Here is a 20403-nt window from a genome sequence, read left to right on the forward strand (position 1 = left end):
TAAAATAAAATAAAATAAAAATAAAATAAAATAAAATAAAATAAAATAAAATAAAATAAAATAACAGAACATGTAGTTACTTATTATCTTACCATTAGTTCCTGGTGGTTGTAATATGTCTCCTGTCAGGCGACACCACCCAACTGGGAAAATATCTCGACAATCGTACTTGCACCAATAATCAAAAGCTCCACTCCAGCCATCAAATGTGATATAAACTTCATCTCCTCTAACATCTCCAATAGTTGCAGGGCAGATCAGATAAGGGTTCTTTTTGTCTATTGCTTCAAGTTTCATCCCCACCTTAAAATTATTTAAAGGTGGCTTTGGTGGTTCCTACCAAAACATTTAAAAAAAAAGTTTTTGTTAAAATGTAATAAGAAGCAGTTGTTCAACTGTATTCTTACAACCTTTAGCAACCAAAAATTAAACTCTATGTTTATCAATTAAATACAGGAAGAAAACAGTTCTCAGTGATCTCTCTGAAACTCTGCTCTACATCTCACTTACTCTGGAGCAGAGCCAAGAACCTAGAAGGAAACAAAACCATATTGATAGTAATTCATTCATCTAAGAAATATGTGTTACATAGTATGTACCAGAAATTTAGGACTCATTAGTGAACAAAAAATTACAAAGATCCCTGTTCTGGTGGAACTTACCTTCTGGTGGTAGTGGTGGCAGTAGTGGTTGGGGTAAAGGTAGGGGAAAAAGAGAGAAGCAATCAACAAGAAACTTTAAAAGAGGGAGTCAAGCAAACCTAATAAATATATAAATTATAGGATATGTTGAAAGTTGGTAAGTCCAAAGAGAATGAACAGCAGTAGATATTATCTTAAAAAAAAAAAAAAAAAAAAAAAACCTCCAAGCAAAAGATACAGGCACAAGAACATGAAAGTCATATAGTCTGGGTTCACTTATGATAACCAATCCAGAAATCAATATGAAAAAAGCATCCTTTATAGTTATAAAAATTTAAAGCATGCAAATGCTAACAGGATTCTTAGAAAGCCTAAGTGCTATGTTAAAAGTAACACCTTTTCTTTCGATTTGCTTTTTATCCTAGTAAATAGCACCATCATCAACTCTGTCACCCAATCAGAAGCCTGGAAATAGTCCTAGACCAGGGGTAATCAGCCCAACTAAACATCAAAACAACTCAGGGCCAGGAATATTGATTTAATTGGTCTGGGGTGGGGCCCAGGCATGAGCACATTTTAATTCCCCAGGTGATCCTAACATGCATCCAAGGCTAAGAACCACTGTACTAGACACATCCTTTTCCCTTAACACTCATATTCAAAGACCACGACCTGCCAATTCTACCCCTTAGATCCCTAGGATAACGACATTAAAGTTAACCTTCAGGGATGCCTTCAGGGATGGCTCAGCGGTTAAGCTCTGCTTTCAGCTCAGGGCCTGATCCTAGAGTTCAGGGATCCAGTCCCACATTGGGCTCCCTGAGGGGAGCCTGATTCTCCCTCTGCCTATGTCTCTGCCTCTCTCTCTCTCTCTCTCTCTCTCTCTCTCTCTCTGTGTGTGTGTGTGTGTGTGTGTGTGTCTCATGAATAAATAAAATCTTAAAAAAAAAAGTTAACCTTTAATCGTTTAGTATACGCCAGGCACTGTACTGAATGTTTTCCATGTATTTAATTCTCACAACAACACTATAAAGTCAATGCAATTATTATCCTCACTTTATAGAAGATAAAACTGATGCACAATTGCCTAAGAATATACCCTAAGTGTCAGAGCTAGATTTTAAACATAGGCAGACAACTCCTTGGAACACTCTACCACATCATCTGCTTAGACAACTCCAAATGATCTACTTCAAAGCCCAGTTCTCCTGTTCTTTTTAAGGCTTCCCTGGCCAACTCCTGCCCACTCCTACATTCCTTCAAAGGAGGTGCTCTTGCCTTCAACTGCAAAACTACTCTTGAAATGTATTCACTTCTCTGAGACGAAGGGATTCTCAAAAGCAGATACATCTTATTCACAGTTATTTCCAGTAGAATACTCAACAGCAAGATTTTTTTTTAAATGAATTAACCAAGTAATCACCTGAAGAACAGTAAACAAGCTTTCAACTAACTCTTTCACCAAGATATAATTTAAAAACATATCTGGTAGATTGATTCCTTTTTTAAATGTCCCCTTTAAACTCATCTCACTGTCCTGTACTTTTCCAATGATATCCTTTATACCACTGAAGTCTTAAAGTTCCTTAATTATTAGCCTTCAAAGTCCTTTTAATTAAATAATCTTAATTTGATTCTTAAAAACCACCCTAAAGTCAGCAGGGCAAAAATTACCTTGATCAAAGATCAAAGTTATTTGATAAATAAATAGCTGGTAAGAAGCAGAGTTACCGCCTGCCACTTCATGAAGGGGCTAAAGGTCAAATAACTGTTACTACACATGGAAGGAAAAAAGGGAGGTGGATTTAACAAAGAATAACTTTGGCAGTTGATAAACTTGCACTGCACATTCACAGAATGGAGGAAACATTCACGGCACATATGAGGTTCCTTGGACCTTACACTATCATATAATCAAATAAGAATAAGACTTTCTGTAGCAAACCAAACTAAGTTCAAATGGCAATATACATTTTCTGCTACAAAACAGAATTAAGACAAGAATGAGCAGGGAAAGAGAATTTTAAGATTCAAATGTTAACAGTATGACATCAATCCCACTACTAGCTAACAAGTAACAAAAAACAGACAATGATTATGGACAAAATGTAATTTATTATCTAAGATTTTCATGCTGTTTATTAATTCTTCTGAATTTCATGCTCTATCATACTTACATTAGTATAACCATACAAATAAATAAATATTAACAGAGCTCTGGAAGAAAACAAGTATTTGAAAAAAATCAAAGGAATAAATAAGTAAAAGGGTTTTATCTCAAAACAAGCTACCTCCAGATTTAGATAATTGGCAAAACGGTTCCCTCTGCTGTCCACAAAAGGTAATGATCTACAGTTGCTTTTAAATATGTTTTTAAAGGATATGGTTTGTCATCATCAGTTCTTGAATGATCTCCTAAACACAAAGATATAATTTGTAGGAGTGCCTGGTAGAGCATACAACTCTTGATCTTGGGGTTGTGAATTCAGGCCCCCTGTTGAGGGGAAAGCTTACTTAAAAAAAAAAGATATAATTTGCAAAAGCAATAGCTAAAATAAACCAAGGGCTCATTCTTTTTTATTGTAGGAAAATGATTCTTTCCTAGAAGGTAGTAGAGAATGCTCTTTTAACCCCTCTTCTTGCCTACCTACCTACAATATGCTTTTCCTTAAAGGCTATTTCTATTCATATTCCACAGACTCTGAAGCCAGTCTGAGCATTATCTGCATCTGCCCACAATATTCTTACCCTTGTAACTTTATGGTTCCTTCTTTCCCTTTCATCAGATTTTCACTCAAATGGCAACCTCTCAGCAGGACCTTCCTGGCCAACCTAACTAAAATGTCACCCTCCCTTTTCCTTAGCATGTACAACTATCAAACATAACATATACTTTATTTTGCATGGTTTATTACACATTTCCCCAGCTAGAAGTCAAGCTCCATAAGGACAAGAACTTTTTTACTGTTTTGTTTGTGGCTGTACTCCCAGAGTCTACTTCTGACTACAAACTCCTATCCTTAACTTCTACTTCCTTAATTTTAATCAATTACTTCTTTGATCTCATTAAAAATTCTAGGCCTTTAAACTTCACTTATCTATGCACAAATATTTACAAAATGCCTACTAATGTCAGACACTACTGAGGACTCCTGATATACATTAAGTTGCAAAATAGACAAAAATCCTCCCCTTGTGGTACTCATATACTAGTAAAGAGAAAGCTGAGAAACACAATAGCATAAGCAAAATATATTTTATGTTAAAAATGATAAGTGCTATGCAAAAAAAGAAAAAGCAGAGTAAGGAAGAGCCAGAGAAAAATGTAGGGGAGAGGTCGTGAAAACTAAATAGGGTGGGGCACCTGGGTGGCACAGTTGGTTAAGTGGGAGCTAACTACTGGTTTCAGCTTAGGTCTTGAAACTGAGCCTTGTGATGGGCTCCCTGACTACTCCTCTCCTCCGGTCCCCACCCTGCACAGGTGTGCATTCTCTCTCTAAAATAAATAAATCTTAAAAAAAAAAAGGAGGGTAATCAGAACAAGCCTCAAATGGAAGGTGACATGTGAACAGAACCTTAAAGGTGAATCTTAACCATGCAATTACCTACAGGAAGAGTATTCCAGGCCCTAAAGCAGTTGTGTCCACACGCTTGAAGAAAAAGGAAGTGAATGTGGCTACAATTTAGTATGCAAGTAGGAGAGCAGTAGGAAACAGAGATCAGATAGATAATGAGTGGTCATATGTAGAGCCATGGAGGCCACTATAAGGACTCTGACTTTCACTATGAGTAAAATGATGAGCCCCTGGACAATTTTGAACAAAGAAGCGATATAATATCATTTATGCTTTAAAAGGAATATTCTAGTTACTGGGTTGACTACAAAGTATAAGGTTATAAATAAAAAGGTCAATGAGGAGGCTACTGAAGTAATCTAGGGGAGAGATAACGGCAAATTGTACCAGCTGATAGCAAGACAGATGGCAAGAAGTAGCTGGATTTTGAATATTTTTTAAAGATTTTATTTATTTATTCATGAGAGACAGAGAAAGAGAAACTTCCGCTTGCAGCCTTTCCCATCTCGAAGAGTGGTAACTGTTATTCCAATTGTTGGGGCCAAAAACCTTAGTGATTATTTCTTTCACAGTTTATTTCGTCCATAAGGAAAGGCTGCAAGTGGAAGTTTGAGATGTTTACTGGACATCCAAGTAGGGATGTTGAGTGGATATTCAAGTCTGAGTTGGGAGCAAAAGTCCAAATTGGAAATATAGATTTGAAAATCATCTGCATATACACTGTATTTAAAGCCAGGAATTAGGGCAGCCCAAGTGGCTCAGTGGTTTAGCGCCGCCTTCAGCCCAGGGCCTGATCCTGGAGACCTGGGATCGAGTCCCATGTCGGGTTCCCTGCATGAAGCCTGCTTCTCCCTCTGCCTGTGTCACTGCCTCTCTCTCTCTCCCTCTCTGTGTTTCTCATGAATACATAAATTTAAAATCTTTAAAAAAATAAAGCCAGGAATTAGATGAGATTACCAAGGAATAAATACAGATCAGAGTTTCTCAACCTTGGCACTACTGCCATTTGGGGTCACAACATTTTACTGTGGAGGCTATTCTGTGCATTGTAGGATGTTTAGCAGTGTCCCTGGTCTCCACTCACTAGATTAAAGTACCAACCCCACAAACACAGTTGTGATGAACAACAATGTCCCCAAATATTTCCAAATGTCTCATGGGGGACAAATCACCACCCCCTTCCCATTTGAGAACCACTGACAGAGATAAAAAAGTGAAGGGGACCAAGCACTCTAACATTCTATCATGTTCTTTCATATCCAGGTTACAGAGAATCGTGTTACGCAAAATCAACTTATCTTCCTGTCATTTTATTATCTTCAAACCTTAATTCAAGACCACCATGGAGCACCTGAGTGGCTTACCCAGTTAAGTGTATGACTCGTGATCCCAGGGCATAAGACCAAACCCCACATCAGGCTCCACACTGAGACTGGAGTCTGCCTGAGATTTTCTTTCTCCCTCTGCCCCTCCCCCTGCTCATGCTCTAAATAAATAATAAATAAATAAACTCTTAAAAAATATCACCATTCGGGCAGCCCCGGTGGCGCAGCGGTTTAGCGCCGCCTGCAGCCCAGGGCGTGATCCTGGAGACCCTGGATCGAGTCCCACGTCAGGCTCTCTGTATGATGCCTGCTTCTCCCTCTGCCTGTGTCTCTGCCTCTCTCTCTCTCTGTCTCTATGAATAAATAAATAAAATCTTTAAAAAAAAAGGCAATCCCCCCCCCAAAAAAAAATATCACCATTCACTTTATCTATTTATAGTGGTGAACACTGCTGGAGAAAAGTCTCATATGTTTATTACATGTAGTACCATGTATTTAGTGTTCATCCTTAGCTGAGTCCTCTAAAATACCACCATCTTTCCCAGGCCATTGCTTTTCCCATCTCATATACCTGCTGTTCCATTTACCATTCACTTTACGACTAATTTTATGTATCCTCATTATATGTTTATTATTTTGTTAACTGACTTTCCGCTCAACCACAGAGTAAGTTCTCTACCCCAGTGTTGGAACACAGTAGACATTCAATCTATGTGCGAATCCTCTCCTCCAACCTTTGTCAGTTTCCTATGTCACAAAGTAAATTCAGGCCACCAGGAATGAACTTTCGATATTCTGCACCCACAACTACAAATTTAACTCTACCTAAGGACGCTTTTCACCTGGTCTTTAGTACTTGCTAATGTAACCAATAAACCTCCTATCCCCCAAATAGTCAAGAATCAGCTTTCTTCTCAACCTTTAGTAACTATCTGATAAGGATACTTATATATCATAAGGTGAGTGGGTATTTCTCAAGGTTCTAACCTTGACACTCCTCTCTTCTCCTTCTGGGTAATCTCTCTGGACTAGCTTATTCATTCATTCTCAAGGCTTCCATCATTACCATTTAAGCTAAAAACTCCCATATCCACATACCCAAGCCAAACGTTTTTAAGTTCTAAACACTTTCAACAGTCTACTAGTAGTCATCCCTCCTCAGATTTACCAAAGGCACCTTGACATGTCCAAAACAAAACCCATTTTCTCCCTATATGTGTATTCATCTTCCTGTACTCTCCATCTTTTCTTCATCTAACAAGTATGTACCAGGACCTACAACAGACACCTAGAATACAAAGACAGTTTACTGTTCAAAAGGAACTCACAGTCTAGGAAGAGACAACAAAATAATAATATAATCCAATTCCTACTGGGACACCTGGGCAGCTCAGTGGTTGAGCGTCTGCCTTTGGCCCAGGGCATGATCCCAGGATCCAGGATCAAGTCCCACATCAGACTCCTTGCAGGGAGCCTGCTTTTCCCTCTGCCTATGTCTCTGCCTCTTTCTGTTTATCTCTCATGAATAAATAAATAAAATCTTAAAAACAAAAAAACTTAGCCAAAGCAATCTTGAAAAAAAAGAACAAAGTTGGAGGTATCATAATCCCAGATTTGAAGATATACTACAAAGCTGTAATAAAACAGTATGGTATAGGCACAAAAATAGACACATAGATCAATGGAACAGAACAGAGTCCAGAAATAAACCCACACTTAAATGGTCAATTAATTCACAACAATGCGGAAAAGACGGTCTCTTCAATAAATGGTTCTGGGAAAAATGGACAGCAATATGAGAAACAACAAAACTGGATCATGTTATTATACAAAAACAAACCTGAAATGGATTAAGAACCTAAATGTGAGACCTGAAACCATAAAATTCCTAGAAGAAAACATAGGCAGTAATTTCTTTCACATTGGCCATAGAAACATTTTTCTCTGTGTCTGTTTTTCTATCTTTCTATTTTCTATCTTTCTACTTTTCTAGATGCCTCCTCTGGCAAGAGAAACAAAAGCAAAATTAAACCACTGAGACCACACCAAAATAAAAAGCTTTTACACAGCAAAGGAAATCATCAACAAAATAAAAAAGCAACTTACTGAATGGGAGAAGATATCTACAAATGATATATGTGATAAGGGGTTAATATTCAGAATATATAAAAAACTTCTATAACTCAACAGCAAAAAAACACATAATTTGATTTTAAAATGGGCAGAGCATCTAAATAGACATTTTTCCAAAGAAGACATACAGATGGCCAATAGACACATAAAAAGATGCTCAATGGGGTGCCTGGGTGGTTCAGTCAGTTAAGTATCTGCCTTCAGCTCAGGTCATGATTCCAGGGTCTTGGGATCAAGCCCTACATCAGGCTCTCTGCTCAGTGGGGAGCCTCCTTCTCCCTTTCCCTGCCATTCCACCTACTTGTGCGCTCTGTCAAATAAATAAAATCTTTAAAAAAAAAAAGAGAGAGAAAGAAAGGAAGGGAGGGAGGGAGGGAGGGAGGGAGGGAGGGAAGATGCTCAACATCACTCATCATCAGGGAAGTGCAAATCAAAGCTTCACTGAAAATCACTTTACATCTGTTGGAATGGCTAAAATCAAAAAAACAAGAAATAACAAATATTGGTGAGGATGTGGAAAGGAACCCTGGTGCACTGGTGATGGGAATGCAAACTGGTGCAGCCACTGCGGAAAATAGTGGAGAGGTTCCTCAAGAAATTAAAAATAAAATTACCCTATGATCCAGTAATTCCACTAGTGGGTATTTATTCAAAGAAAATAAAAACACTAATTTGAAAAGATAAATGCACCCCTATGTTTACCACAATATTATACACAAAAGCCAAAATATGGAAGTAACCTTGGTGTCCATCCATAAATGAATGGATAAAGATATGGTGTATATATACATATATATGTACATATACATGAAATATTAGCCATAAAAAAGATTTTGCCATTTGCAACACAGATGGAGCTAGAGAGTATAATGCTAAATGAAATAAGTCAGAGAAAGACAGATGCCATATGATTTCACTCATATGTGGAATTTAAGAAACAAAACAAAGCAAAGAAAAAAGAGACAAAAAAACAGACTCTTAAATAGAGAACAACTGGTAGTTGGCCAGAGGGTAGGTGAGTGGGGAGAGGGGTGAAGTAGATAAAGGGGATTAAAAGTCCACTTACCTTGAGATAAGCACTGAGAAATGTATGGAATTGCTGAATCCTTTTTTTTGATATAAATAATTATAATAAAATTTAAGTGACTGAGAAAAGAATCAGGACAGAGGGTGAGAAAGAAATATTCTGACCCATAATTTAACTAAAATTTGGCTTTTACTCACTGTTTCTTAACATAATGTACTCTTTCAACATTTTCTCAAGAGCATAAACTATCTTTGGAATTTTCCCTGTTACATAACAAATATTTCCTTATAACAAATTCTTTCTGATGACTGTTTTTAACATTCTTTAACTTCTGAAACCAAATCTCTCTAAGTAACTTTCAAGTGGTTTTTTGGCCCATCATCATTTTCTCCAATGTCAAAGGATGACTAATATAGCAAAGTGAGGGGAAGCTTCACTTCTGAAGGTAAATAAAAAATAGCAAAGAACATTTGCTTCCAGTAGAGCACTCCTTTCATATTTAAGGTGAAGAAAGAAGGTACAAATCTATTTTGACTAGTGGGTGATTATAATTGAGACTTTTTTTTATGACTTGTTGTTATGGACTGAATTGTGTCCCCACTCCTGCCAAATTCATGCTTAAATCCTAACCCCCAGCACCCCAGAATGTGATTTCGTTTGGAGACAAGGTCTTTAAAGAGGTAATTAAGTTAAAATGAGGTCATTAGGTTGGGCCCTAATCCAATGACTGGTGTCCTCATAAAAAGAGGAAAGGAGGACACAGACACACAGATCACGTGAAAACACAGAGAAGACAGCCATTTACAAGTCAAGGCGAGAGGCCTCCAAAGAAATCAAGCCTACTGACACCTTGATCTTGGACTTCTAGCCACCAGAGTAAGAAAATAAATTTCTGTGTTTAAGTCCCTGTAATGAACTGAATGGTGAACTTGAATGATATCCTGAATTTGAATGATACCCTTTCAAATTAAACTGAAGCCCTAATCCCCAATGTCATTGTGTTCAGAAATAGGGCCTTTACAGAGGTAATAAAGGTTAAGTGAGATCATATGGGTGGGGCTCTAATCCAATAGGACTGGTGTTCTTATAAGAGGAAGAGAAACCAGAGATACCTCTCCTTCCCCACATGTACAAAGAAGAGGCCATGTGAGGACACAGCAAAAATGTACCCATCTATATGCTGAGGAAAGAGGCCACACCGGAAACCAACCCTGATGTCACTTTGATTCTGGACTTCTAACTCCCAGAACTGTGAAAAAATAAATTTCTATTGTTTAAGCTACCTAGTCTGTGGTACTTTGTTATTGCAGCTCTTAGCAGATTAATACACTTATCAATCCAGTAATTTAAAAAGAATTTTTATTTTTCCATATCGAAGAAGACAAAGTATTTAAGTACCCCTATTAAAACAATAAAGCTATAGCTCAGGTGATGGAAGCTTTTTATAACATTTTTCTTACCTTCTTGAAGAATGTTGCAGGTGCCATTTCAGATCCATTCAGTGTTCGTAAGAGGAACATTGGCCAGGATGATGCATTCATCTGATAACCTATTTTATAAAATAAATCAGCATGAAAAAAGCCTCCCTGTGATATTACAGCAAGTTGGTATAAAAAATAGGTTTTGTTTATCATTCTTCTCCAGAGAATGACTTTCTTATTGAGAAACTAAGGAAACAGCTCCAATCAGTTCTACTGTACCCACTGCATTATTTGGCAACAATGCTAACAGTAGGGGGTAGAAACTTATTTTAGAGAAGTCAGTAGCTAAAGTTCACCAACATACACATATATCTGTTAGAAATGGGCCATAATACTAGAGGTGATCCAAGCCAAAACCCAGAAGAGCTTTCAGTTCCCACCAACAGTCACGAAAGCATGGCAAAGGCTGCAAAAAACTTCCAGCCCTTCTTTTTCCTTAGAGTCCCTGCCTTATTTTCTTTCACAAAGAGTTTTCTGTCAAACTTAGCAAATGTACACTTACAATGATGCATTTCATTGTATATCAATTTCACCTCAAAATTTTTAAAAAACTGTAAATAAACACTCAACTCTAATCAATGATATGCATGCTGAAGCATTTGAGGGAAGTGTACTGACATCAATAACTTCCTCTGAAATACATATTTAAAAATAAGATAAATTGATGAATCAATAGGCAGATAGGTAACTGATAAAGCAAGGATGTAAAATGACAATGGTAGAACCTAGGTAGTGGGTATGTGGGTGTTCACTGTAAAATATTTTCACCTTTTCTTTATGTTTGAAATTTTTCCACACAATATGTTAGGAAGAAAGATAGCTCTCACTTGAGCAATCTTTACATACACTAAACAAGATCTTCTCTTAGAATTTGTATCAGGGGATCCCTGGGTGGCGCAGCGGTTTGGCGCCTGCCTTTGGCCCAGGGCGCGATCCTGGAGACCCGGGATCGAATCCCACATCAGGCTCCCAGTGCATGGAGCCTGCTTCTCCCTCTGCCTGTGTCTCTGCCTCTCTCTCTCTCTCTCTCTCTGTGACTATCATAAATAAAAAAAAAAAAAAATAAAAAAAAAAAAATAAAAAAAAAAAAGAATTTGTATCAGATGAAATCAAAATACACTCAACGGTATCTTTTTTAGAGATGTCACCAATTAATGGTGAATATCACAGCATATGGCACATGCAACAGGGGGTAGAGGTCTGCTAGTTTTATTGCCTTCTGGGAGCAATCCATTTCATGCAGCACTTCCCTGCCCTGATGCCAAAATTAAAGAGAACTTGGCATGTATCCCTGGTGGATACATGCATTAAGGTAGGGAGGCACATGTATCCCTGGCAATTACTGGTCGCTGGGTCCATCACTTGGATTAAACACGCAAAAAAGTTCAGACATAAAGTCATCCTATATTAATCCTGTACCAAAATCCCCTTAATCTGACCCAGGGAAATAATTTTTGCTAGGAAAAAAAAATGCGGGGAAGGGGAGGTTATTATATACTCCCTGATAATAAATTAGTGTTATCAATGATATCTAATAAATAATTATCCACAACATGGAATTACTACATTGTCATTAGAATATTGCATAAAAATAAATCTCTGAGGACGCCTGCGTGGCTCAGTGGTTGAGTGTCTGCCTTCACTCAGGGCATGATTCAGGGTCCTGGGATCAAGTCCCATATCAGGCTCCTCCCAGGGAGTTTGCTTCTCCCTCTGACTGTGTCTTTGCCCCTCTCTTTGTGTCTCTCATGAATAAATAAATAAAATCTTTAAAATAAATAAATAAAAATAAACACAAATATAATTCTCTGGTCCTTATGCCTTTCTCTTAACCCTCATCTTGTCCTATTACATCATGTAATCATCATCATCTTAATTTGACATTTTTCTTAATTCTTTAATTGCCTAAAGTCAAACACAGATAAAAGTGTATATAAAAATTCAAACACAGGGGATCCCTGGGTGGCTCAGAGGTTTGGTGCCTGCCTTTGGCCCAGGGCGCCATCCTGGAGTCCCGGGATCGAGTCCCACATTGGGCTCCTGGCATGGAGCCTGCTTCTCCCTCTGCCTGTGTCTCTGCCTCTCTCTCTCTGTCTACCATAAATAAATAAATAAATCTTAAAAAAAAAAAATTCAAACACATATAAAACTAATCTACAATGTTAAGAAGTCTAGATAGTGGTACCTTTGGGAATAGGAGGTTTATGACTGGGGATCAGCAGGAGTGGGGCTTCTGGGGTGCTGATAATGTTCTGTTTCTTGATTTGGGTGATGGTTTTTATGGATGTGTTCATTTATAAGCTGTACACTTATGAATTGTATGCTTTTCTGTTTGTATGCTAAAACTTTAAAAAATCTTTTAATAACCTTTAAGGTTTAAATAAAAGAAAACCAAGTAAGCTGTGTTATATTAAAATGGAAACTATGTGAAGCACCTAATGATCAAACTGGCAAAAATTGTGTATTTTTAATACGTACTATCAAAATACATATTAATCAGCATGCACTATGTATTTCATATTTTTAATTAACAAATTCTAAAAGTAACATGAAAAACAGTGACCATAAATCTGGCTATGTGTCTGAAATGTTGGCAATCACAACAGCTATGCTTCCTTTAAACAAAATTCAAAAACATATTATCAGTTGTAAACAGAAATCAAATCCAAACAGGGAAGTACTATGCCTCAGGTTTACACTTCTTTCTATCTCTTGCTGAATTCTGTATGATTTAAGAGCTATTTAAAACATAAATGATATGAAGAAAGAAAAGGCAAAAGGCAGAAAACACACTCCAAACCACCTTCTTGGAATAACACATCTTTAGTTAATTTTTTAAAATATTTTAAACCAAATTAGGAATTAGGAATAATTAACAAATAGAGCAAGGAAAGTATAAAAATATATTGCTATAAGAGTGGCAATTATTAATATCTTAAATTTGGGGTTCTAAGGGAATTAACTAGTCAGAGACAAAAAGAAATCCATTCTCTCATTGTGCTTTACAATAGAGAATTTTCATTTTCAGCATTGTAAAGAAGAAACAAAAAACAAGGGTAGCCCAGGTGGCTAGTGGTTTAGCGCCGCCTTCAGCCCAGGGCGTGATCCTGGAGATCCAGGATCAAGTTCCACATCGGGCTCCCTGCATGGAGTCGGCTTCTCCCTCTGCCTCTGCCTCTGCCTTTCTCTCCTCTCTCTCTCTTTCTCTCTTTCTCTCTCTCTCTCTTTCTCTCTGTCTCGAATGAATGAATGAATGAATGAATGAATAAATAAAACTTTTTTTTAAAGTGCTTTAAAAAAATTGAGAACTTTGTACTTAAAAACTTTTGCTATAAAGTTCCATCAGTTTTCTCCCTTTCAAAGACTTAAAGGTACTGACCTCTACCCCTCTCACTATTTCTTCTCATTACAGTTGTAATGAAATTCCAAGTTTGAAACTGGGGTCTGAATGTGGAATCATACCCTTCTCCTGTGCTCACCGCCATGCCAAAAATGCTGAATAGCTCAAAAGACAATAATGAGGGGAAAAGTGACTCGTAACAAATGCTACAAACTTCTCCCCCAAAAGGGTTTCTGAATCTGCATGTGTGCCCTAGTAGAGCTGCTTTTGAAATTTCAAGTTTGAAGACAGCACATGTCTTGCCCTGGAGTGGAGAACCTTCAGCACACATATGCCAAACGTGTATTTAAGTGAAACTCTGTAACATATGGTACTGAGTTGATCTCTCATACATTCTCCACAATAAATATCTATTTGCAAAAATGCCTAGAAGAGATTTCTAAAAGGCCACTTCAGGGACATCCACTTGGTTTGGTCAGTAAAGCATGTGACTCTTGATCTTGGGGTTGTGAGTTCAAGCCCTACATTGGGTGTAAAGATTATTTAAAAATCAAATCTAGGGCACCTGAGTGGCTCAGTTGGTTAAGCGGCTGACTCTTGATTTCAGCTCAGGTCCTGAGACCTGGCCCCATGGGCTTGGTGCACAGTGCAGAGTCTACTTGTCCCTCTGCATCCCCCCCTGCTCATGTGTACTCTCTTTCAAATAAATAATAAAACCTTTAAAAACTAATATAAAATCTTAAAAATAAATGAGTAAAAGGCTACTTGAAACTTTTTCTACTGAATATTACATTAGTAAGAATATTTAATTTTAAAAACGGTTTATCCTTACCCAGTGGAGGCTGAAGTAAGTCCCCTTCCTTTTCACATGTCCCAATAGGCTGTATGTCTGGAGAATCAACAAGTCTCCAAAAATCATTTCTGTTGTCACTACCATCCAGTCTTAAACGTAGCCTGGCACCAGTAATTCCAACAACTGTGGCTATACATATCGAAGTCATATTGCGAGGGTCATGGGCTTCCAATTTCATGCCAACTTTGAAGTCATTAGCTGGTGGAACCTGGGACTGTATATATTACATATATGTATGTGTGTGTGTGTGTGTGTGTGGTACACACACACACATACACACAAATAAAGTTTTATTAAAATGCACACAAATAAAGTTTTATTAAAAGTTTTATTAAATGCAAATAAAGTTTTATTAAAATGTTTTATTAAACTGTAAGAAAAACAAATGGTCAGTTATGTTACCAGAATACCTGCAAAATATTTTAAGTAACAGTCATGGCAGATAGTGAGCAAAAGAACTATAAGGGTCAAGGAAAAGATCTCCAAACCCTCTCCTTGGCTTGACATGCAGCATAAAAACACTGCTCACTGCTGGTCTCACTCCTCTGACCACTCCAGGCAACCCAAATACAGTCTATAAAATGTACCCTGAGTCGCTTTCTAAAATAAGAATCTGATTAGGCCATTCCCCTTGAAATAAACCAACAGGCAGCTCACCACTGCCTAAGTCCAAGTCCTCAGTACAGTTTAAAAGCTCCCACACCTTTAACCTTATTCCCACACTATCACCTCCACTCGCTTTGTGTTCCAGCCACCCCATGCCATCTCTCAACACTCAGGTTCTTTTACATCCATGTGCCTTTGCTTTGGATGTTCTCTCTGCCTGGAATATTTTTCTCCTCATTCCAACCATCTCAGATATCACCTCTTCTGTGAGCACTCCCAGTATAGAGTTATCATAGTTTTCATAATTAATTATTTACATGTCTGTCTTTCCCTCCAGATGGACAATCATAAGGGCTTAGTATACATGACACAGTAAATTCTTAATGAATGAATGCAAAGAAACCATCTGGCCCTTAAATGGCACTACTACAACCCTTTCATGTCCTCACACTGCTAGAACCTAACAATCACACAGACATCCCTCAACAAATTAAAAGTTCACATTAATATATTTAATATCTATAGAATTTTGACATACCTGTCTGAAACAGTCTGAAGGGGCACTCAAAGATCCAGTCTCTTTCAAGTAATTTTCCCAGTGGAAATCATCTGGGAAAAAAATATATATATACACACAAAAGAAGGGTATTTTTAGCAAATATAATATATATACTAACTCTCAGGAGTAAAATGGGACTTTAGCTCCATATCTCTCTAAAAAAAGACTTCCTAAAGAGTAAATTCAAATTTCCTGATCTGCATTTGATTATCAACATAGAAATAATAAGACAACTTTCTGATAACAGCTCTGATATAAATTACACTCCAGATCTTGTCAATGTAATGAAGAATTAGCACAATGATTCTAAAAATGTAGACTCTTAAGAACAATTGAAGGATATTTTATAGAGTAAGAGCAAATTCTACTCATCTGTCTCCAATATAAATTTACTCAAGACAAGTGTATACTCAAGATCATTTCATCCCATTAATGTGAAGGCACTTCTTTGTTTTTTCATGGAGAACTAAAGGTGTTTAGGTATGTGATCTAACAGTCTTACCCCTGCAATGCTTTATGGAAAGAAAAAAAATCTAAGAACCAGAGTTGCTTCTCAATTGACTATTAGATCTCCATACAGGGTATCAAGAATATGGTGGCAGAGCAAAGCAGTAAACCAGTCATCAGTACAGTCACTGATATGAATTACTTTAATGATCTATATTTTCTACAAACCCTTGCTGTCCTTTCTCTCAGTCAGTCTTCGTGATACATTACAATGGTATTGAAGAAGGTCAGAAAGCAGTGTACTTTGCCTGGCTTGCACACTTCAATTCATTGTTCCAGTCAGACTGTCAAGACACTGAGAAAAAGACTTGATAACAGTATCAAAGGTACTACTAATTCATACAAAGTGTTTTTGGGTTTTTTAAATTTATTTTAGACAGAGCGAGAGAGTACATGTGAGCATGTGCACAAGGAGGAGGGGCAGAAGGAGAGAGAGAGAAGCAGACTACCAGCTGAGTGGGAAGCCCTTGCAGGTCTTGATTCCACAACCCCAAGATCATGACCTAAGCAAAAATCAAGAGTTGGACATTTAATCAACTGAGCCACCCAGGTGCCCCATAATTCATACAAAATGCAATTCTCATCAACCACTTATACTCCTGCTTAATTTCCTCACTATAAAAATATTGGGTTTGACAGTTTCCCTTCCTGTGGGAATTACCAGCCTCTTATATATCCTTCAAAGGGTAGAATGCTTATACACACATACACATACACACAAATGGAGTGTTGTTAAATGTTTAACAACCAGCTTTCCAGAAAAATAAATTAAAAGCCTGACTGGTAGTGTTTGCAGATTTCTATGGCATAAATACTACCACCACAGCTAATCACAAGGTGACAAGGCAAAGTCAACAATTACAAAGCTAGGAAGAGATGTGCACATGTGGCTCTCACAAGCTGGTATGAGTCAGCTTCAGCATAGCACTGTGTGTGTATGTATTTATATGTGTATATACACATATTACACATGGTATTAAGCATGTCATACATAACACTGTACACTCTGCTTTTTTTAACGATAAATCTAAGAGATTGTTCCATTAAAAAAATAAGCTGGGTTTAATTCCACTTGCAGATGATATGAAGCTAACCCTACCACAGTGCTGAATGGCATGCAGCAGAATGTCAAGAATATGGGCTCTGAGGTCGAACCTGCCTTTTTCCAGTCTGGCTCTGCTTCTTACAGGCTATGTGACCTGAGCAAGTCATTTCAGTTTCTCAGCCTTAGTTCCTTCACCTACAAAATGAGGGAAAGTAATACATACAGTACAAGGTACTTGAGAATTAAATGATGTAGCATACATATAAGTCACTGAATAAAAGGTATGGATTATCATTCTAAAACTAAAAAGTCATAGTTGTACCTAAATTTATTAATACTGGATAGCTTTGTCAAAAGTGAAAACAGTGGCACTTGGCTGGCTCAGTCCATAGAGTATGGGACTCTTGATCTCAGGGTCAAGTTTAAGTCCCACATTGGGCATGGAGCCTACTTAAAATAAAAATTTTAAAATATATATATTTAGGGGCACCTGGGCAGCTCAGTTAGTTAAGCATCTGCCTTCGGCTTAGATCATGATCCTAGGGTCCTGGGACTGAGCCCAAGTCAGGCTCCCTGCCCAGCAGGGCATCTGCTTTTCCCTCTCCCTCTGTCCCCACCCCCAACCCCACCCCACTTGTGCTCTCTCTCTCACCTACTCACTCTCTCTCTCAAATAAAATCTTTATACATACACACACACACACACACACACACACACACACATACTTTTTTAAATGAAAACTGAGATCCATAATTCCAAAATTAACTGACCAGGATATTTCAGTGACCTCCTAAGCACTAACCTGACAATCAGGAAACCCAAGGTTCTAACTGAAGCTCTACTACACCATATGACCTTGGAGAGCATTTATAAAAGACCTGGGTGGCTCAGTCGGTTAAGTGTCCAACTCTTGGTTTTGGCTCAGGCCATGATCAGGTAATGGGGATCAAGCCCTATGTCAGGCTCCATGCTCAGCATAAAGTCGGCTTGGGATTCTCTCCCTCTCCCTCTATCCCCATGCACACACTCTCTCTCAAATAAAATAAATAAATAAAATATTTTTTAAAAAATAGCAAAACAAGGGCACCTGGGTGGCTTAGTCGGTTAAGCATTCAACTCTGGATTTCAGCTCAGGTCATGATTCTTGGAGTCATAGGATCAAGCCCCATGTGGGGCTCCATGCTCGGTGGGGTCTGCTTAAGGACTGTCTCTCTCCTTCTCCCTCTGCTCCTTCCCCTGCTCATGCATGTGATCCCGGGGTCCTGGGATTGAATCCCGCAGCAGGCTCCCCACAGGTAGCCTGCTTCTCCCTCTGCCCATGTCTCTGCCTCTCTTTCTGTCTCTCATGAATAAATAAATAAAATCTTAAAAGAAAAGAAAAGAAAAGAAAAGAAAGAAAGAAAAGAAAGAAAGAAGAAAGAAAGAAAGAAAGAAAGAAAGAAAGAAAGAAAGAAAGAAAGAAAGAAAGAGAAAGAAAGAATGATTCCATGGAGATTACCTCTATAGGCTGTCTTCCTGTAGGAACAGAAAGTCATAGGTGAACTACCCCAAGAGTGGGGCTGGCAGGACAGGTACCACAGATAAACAAGGGGCAAAAGGTTTGCCTGGAAAACTCGGATAAACACAGTAAGTTTGTTATAGTTATTTTATTCAGCTTTTGTGTGCATATGATTAATTTTCTTGTTTTCCTTAAGAGCAGGTACAATGCGTTAGATTCAATCTCCTGAGTCTCTGATGCAGTGCTATACACATCCTGTTCCCAATAAGGAACTTAAAACATGAATTAATAACTCAAGGTTAATAAACATTTACTGAACATTTACTGTATACCTAGGCATTATAATAAATGCTTTACATTCATTTTCTTTATTTAATTACAACAGTCCCATGAAGTAAATAGTAGTATTCCTGTGCTATAGAGAAGAAAAAAGAGACTAAGAACATTGAGTAATGTGCCCAAGGTCAAAAGGCCAGTAAAGAATGAGGCCAGAATTCTAGAACAGATCTGTCAAACCTCCTAATAACTAAGCTTTCATCCAATGAACTATCTTTTGACTATCAAAAAAAAAAGGATTTTCATTGATTCTAATATTAGAAGGGTTTTTATTAATAATCACATTATCATTTTTAATTGGTAATAAATGTCAATTATTAACTAGATACCTTTAATTTGGCAAAATTTGCATTGAAATGCATATTTTCTTTTTTTTTTTTTTTTGAAATGCATATTTTCTACTTTAATCACATACCAATTTATCTCTAAAATAAAACCAAAGTAAAATTTTCAAAATAAAATGTTTTTACCTTTCCTATTACTCAGGTTTTATATTTACAGGAGTTTGCTATACATAGACTATACTGAAAGCAGTAAGAGTTCATACTAACACTGAGTGAAAAGAAAAATACATTGTACTGAACTTCTTTAAAACCTACCATTTTGCACAGAGGATATACCTGAGTTTGGAGGTTTCTCCTGATTCTCCTTCTTGACATCCATTGAATCTAAAAAAAAAAAAGAAAATAGTCTGGAAAGCTATAGCAAAAGTCTAAAAGTGCTCTTAGAAAATCTATAAACTAGGGGCACCTGGGTGGCTCAGTCAGTTGCATGTCTGATTCTTGGTTTTGGCTCAGATCATGATCTCATGGGCTGTGGAATTGAGTCCTGCATCAGGCTCTGCACTCAGTGGAGAGTCTGCTTGAGATTCTCTCCCTCTGTGCCTCCCCCATTCACGCTCACTCTCTCTCTCAAATAAATAAATCTTAAAAAAAAGAAAACCTACAAACTATTTTCTAATAAGACCCAGTTTTAATTTTATAATTAATATCCTCATTTTCTACACAGAATTTCGCTAACATACTGTGTATCTTACAATTTGCTCATTTATTTTATTTACTGTATGTCTCATTCCACTCAAATGTAAGCCCCAAAAGGGAGCTTGCCCCCCTCTCCCCCTCTCTAAAATTAAAAAAAATAATAAACTGCACGCTTTTAAGAGTTTAAAACATAAGAAGGAAGCTGGAATACAACATGATTCAAAAGACTACGCAGAGATTTTTGTCTGTACCAAGTTGAGGAGCTCCAATAACACTAGACCTTATGAATTTACAAATAACACATTTTGTCCATATATATATATATATAAAATGATTAATTTTTTAAAATAATATTATGCTGAAAAATTAACCATAATTCCTTAATAACATCAAATAAGCAGTCAGTATTCATATTTCACCAAATGTCCTATTTTAAGTGTGTCTCTTTGAATCAAGACCCAAATAAAGTCCATATATAGCAATGGATAATGTGCCTT

The 20403-nt window shown here is 37.4% G+C and overlaps 1 protein-coding gene across 12 annotated transcripts in view; it reads right to left on the reverse strand.

The window, feature by feature from the left end:
• SCML2 (Scm polycomb group protein like 2) overlaps positions 1 to 20403 on the reverse strand; it is a 100320-nt gene that overhangs the window by 54463 nt on the left and 25454 nt on the right. For 3 of the 12 annotated variants that reach the window (XM_038586955.1, XM_038586952.1, XM_038586963.1), the window contains exons 2-7: positions 19526 to 19594; positions 18591 to 18704; positions 15520 to 15590; positions 14355 to 14589; positions 10162 to 10250; positions 93 to 336 (exon numbers count right to left, since the gene is read on the reverse strand). In XM_038586955.1, the coding sequence (XP_038442883.1) occupies positions 93 to 336; positions 10162 to 10250; positions 14355 to 14589; positions 15520 to 15590; positions 18591 to 18704; positions 19526 to 19589 (817 nt within the window). In that variant the 5' untranslated portion in view covers positions 19590 to 19594. The remainder of the gene's footprint in view (positions 1 to 92; positions 337 to 10161; positions 10251 to 14354; positions 14590 to 15519; positions 15591 to 18590; positions 18705 to 19525; positions 19595 to 20403) is intronic. The other 9 variants (XM_038586961.1, XM_038586962.1, XM_038586959.1 and 6 more) reach the window with 4 other exon arrangements.

This window comes from Canis lupus, chromosome X (genome assembly GCF_011100685.1).
Source record: "Canis lupus familiaris isolate Mischka breed German Shepherd chromosome X, alternate assembly UU_Cfam_GSD_1.0, whole genome shotgun sequence".
NCBI classification, from domain to species: domain Eukaryota; kingdom Metazoa; phylum Chordata; class Mammalia; order Carnivora; family Canidae; genus Canis; species Canis lupus.